The following is a 3,746-nucleotide window of genomic DNA, read 5'->3' as shown; positions in this document are numbered from 1 at the left end:
CGGCTGCGGCAGTGCTTACTACTCCCTGTCCGCCTCTAGAGCTGATGCCGCCGGGGAGCTGCCTGCCTGAGGAGACCAAGCCCAAAAGGGGACGGCGGTCATGGCCTAGGAAGAGGACGGCCACACACACCTGCGACTATGCAGGCTGCGGCAAAACCTACACCAAGAGCTCTCATCTAAAGGCACATCTGAGAACACACACAGGTTAGTTCCAGCATGGGGTCAGTGGGATGCCCTGTCCTGAGGGTCAGGGTTGAGCCCCTCAGACAGTGAAAAAGAGACAGCGCAGGGGGAGGACTAAAAGTAGCAAGTGACCCTTCTCTGCTGGGTTTCTGGGCTTTTTTTTTTCCTCCCCTCTTGGCTACATGAAGTCCTGTGCTGCCTTTGCTTATTGGCCTGGCATTTTGCTTAATGGTTCAGAATGACTCAGATGTGCAAGCGGGTGGGTTTCTTGCCAAGGCAAAGTTTGTTGCTCCGCCCTTGCTCTGTGGTTAGCTAATTAACAGGTAGTTGGAAGTCAGCTGGGATTTGCTGCTGTACAACAGTGTTGGCCCAATTCTGAGAAGGGAGCGGACCTCTCTCTTAAGATAGCACTTTTTTTGCTTGTGGTTAAACGCTTTGCACGTGCACCCCTAGTGTCTTGGCTTGTTGTGCCAAGGATTGTGTACCTCTGCAAGTTGCTGTTTCCTCTGTGAGGAAACAATGATGGACCCCTTGCCAGTGGGGCTTTCAGCTGTGTTGGCAGCACCAATGGGGTGCCTTGCCTGTGCGTGGGAGCACATCTTCCCCTGCACTAGCACCAAAGAGGCAAGGTTTAATGTTTGATGTGCTTCTGCTAGAATTTGAATAATACCTGAAGTGTGTATCGGAGCCCATGTTCACATTTCAATGTTGTAGCTGAATGTGGTGTTGCAGTAACTGAGCTTGTGAAAGCAGGTATATCATGTGTGGTTTCATCAGTGTGGGCATTCCGCAACAGTGATTAAATAACCTGGGAATTTGCGTCATTTAAATCCCCGGATTGTGAGCTTGATACTGGTAGCACAGCAGTTAGGCGCTCTCTTCAGCTAATGGCAGTGGAGGGGAAAAATCAGCCGAGTGAATGATAGATACTTCTTCTCTGCCCTGAGCTGGTCAGCACCGTCTCTAGTATGCATAGGACTGGGAGGAGTTTGTAATTGTCACAGAAACAATTGTCTTGAGATCACCAGTGGTTATGTTACAGTGAAAGCGCTAAGATAGAGTTCTTAATCAGGCTGAGCTACTGAAAACAACGTCCAGCTGGTTTTTAATTCTTGAGACCTACAATTATCTAAGTATTTTGTCTGCTAAGCTACTTCTGGATGCTATTTGCTAGCAAAAATACACTCTTCTTATCTGAACCTGTGTGCTGTGAAGTTTTATGTGCAAGACAAACAGCAGAAGTGAGTGTTCTAGTGAAGATTTCAGTGTCGCCAACATTTTATAGTACCTGGCCGTACTGACAAGACAGTATTACTCTATTAGTCTTTGTAGTTTGCCTACAACTCCTTCAAAAGGTTCACTGCATTTTCTTAGACATCGCCCTTTTTCTTACACAGGATGAGTTCCTTGAAAGTAAGGTGTTAGAAGTAGCAGCCATGAAGAAACTCATGTGGTATTTTTTCTCTTCTCTTTAAAAGGTGAGAAACCTTATCACTGTGACTGGGAAGGCTGTGGATGGAAGTTTGCCCGATCTGATGAACTCACTCGTCACTACAGAAAACACACAGGTCACCGCCCTTTCCAGTGCCAGCGGTGTGACAGAGCGTTTTCCAGGTCGGACCACCTCGCTTTACACATGAAGAGGCACTTTTAATCGGAAACAGTGGATCTTTCCCCAGCTGCCGTAGAGATTCAGTATTTACAGCACAAGGACTGTCTTTCCACAAAATGGGGAGAACATAGTTTAAGCACTACAGATAAGCAAGGTGAAGTCTTCTAAAGAGTGGAGAAGAGGGATAACTGCATACAGACATTACAAATTCTTTTTTATATATATACAGTTAAGAGAAAAGAGGACAGAAAACATTGGGGTCAATGACTGGAGCTTATATCTTTCCATTTGTAAATCCAACTTGAATTATTTCCGGACTGCAGAATGCCAAGGAGTGACTGGAAGTCACGGATATCAGGGTTAAACAGACTGTGTAGTTTGGAAGGTGGGGATATTACACAGGGAAGTGACATTCCCTTGATTTTCTTTCAATGCAATATTAGATGTAAATGTCATCTTGTACTTTCCTTTTTTCCTTCTAAAAGCCATTCCATTGTTAAGAGGAGGAAAAATTCAGGTACAGAATTGTATTTTAAAAGCCTATTTCATGGTGCTTAGTGACTGTTGGTTCTAGAGGTACCAAGAACAGGAAGCCAAAGTTCTCAAACTGCTGCATATCTGACAAGGAAATATTTTTGTCTTCCGATTGCTGATAAGACTTAAATCAGGTAAATAAACCTGGTTTATTTTTTTAAGAAAATAACTTTATGCAGACAGTCTGTAATGCACTGTGGTTTCGATGTGCAATAGTTTGTACAATGGATTATTCCCAAATATGCCTTAAGCAGAACAAATGTTTTCTATATAGTTCTTTACATAATAAATATGTAATATAAATTTAAGCAAACTTCTATTTTGTATATTTGTAAACTGCAAAGTAAAATTGAACATTTTGTTGGAATTTGTATTTTGCATATTCAAGCGGAAAATAAGTTTTAAATAAACCTATAATATTTTATCTGAATGGCTCCTCAGATTTTTCTGCTGTGCATGGCTATGTCCAAAGAAAGTTCATTAAGTGTTAGTAGTTGAGTTTCCCAAGGCAAAGAGACATGACAGCAAAGGCTTGTAGTCTCAAGACTCTGACAGATAGGATTGTATAAGTGCTGTGCAGATGTATACTGAAAGTTTTTGGTCTGAATATCAAATTGATGCTTATCTCACCTGCGTGATGGAACTGTAATTTATATTTTCTGAGGTAGCTCAGTTTGAATTTTTAAGAGGAAATATATCTGTTTGGGACATCAGACTTCGCATATTCCAAGATAAGGAATTCTAGAAATGTTTTTGTGGTGGTCTTTTCAGCATGAAAATTTTCTAGCTTCATTTTATTGGGCTTCTTGGATAAGCTGGTGTAACCACTTCCGTGTGAATGAAGGAAAATCAACTGACTAATGTTGCAAAGACTGAACTTGACAAGGAATAAAGACTGCATGCATAAATCAGCTTTAACAATAAACTACATGGAGTTTCTCTTGAAGCCTGCTTTGTGCTGGGAATTCGGCAGTATCCGAAGAGCCAAAATTCCTGTAGGAATCTTGGTACATATCTGTACCTTGGGAAGGCTGACCATGCGAAGACTACAAGTGGTGTAGCTGTACACTCAAGATGTGTTACCCCAAGATCCCCAGCGTACCTTCAGTTGCACTCATTCTACTGCGGTTAAATGCCATGAGCCTGCTGCATGCCTCAGGTCGCTACCATTTTTGTTGTAGTTGTCCTTGGGAACCTCATTGCTTTAGTTTCTTTCTAGTTTCTACACAAATGTGTAGAAATAAGATGATTTCGACATGAATGCTCAATGAATAGGACCTGTTTTTCTCACTACTCTTTGCAGAGAGAAAATTATTCCTCTTCCACTGGTTTGAAATGTCAGTCAGCTAGGAATTTGGGTATACATAGCGTTCAATAAAGCTGAGCATGGAAAACAAATTACTGGCAAAAGCCATTC

The 3,746-nt window shown here is 42.1% G+C and overlaps 1 protein-coding gene across 1 annotated transcript in view; it reads left to right on the top strand.

Annotated features, from left to right (window-relative positions):
* The window catches only part of LOC104491053 (Krueppel-like factor 4), a gene marked incomplete at its 5' end in the record, with an annotated part of 3,112 nt that extends 361 nt beyond the window's left edge, over nucleotides 1-2,751 (top strand). Inside the window, 2 exons of the mRNA XM_010133412.1 lie at nucleotides 40-204; nucleotides 1,662-2,751. Coding sequence (XP_010131714.1) covers nucleotides 40-204; nucleotides 1,662-1,837 — 341 coding nt within the window. The remainder of the gene's footprint in view (nucleotides 1-39; nucleotides 205-1,661) is intronic.
* Between the last annotated feature and the right edge of the window lie 995 nt (nucleotides 2,752-3,746).

This window comes from Buceros rhinoceros, unplaced genomic scaffold (assembly GCF_000710305.1).
Source record: "Buceros rhinoceros silvestris isolate BGI_N320 unplaced genomic scaffold, ASM71030v1 scaffold20863, whole genome shotgun sequence".
In the NCBI taxonomy this organism is placed as follows: Eukaryota; Metazoa; Chordata; class Aves; order Bucerotiformes; family Bucerotidae; genus Buceros; species Buceros rhinoceros.
Note: the sequence above shows the minus strand (reverse complement) of the source record. Positions and strands in the feature narration are given on the sequence as shown.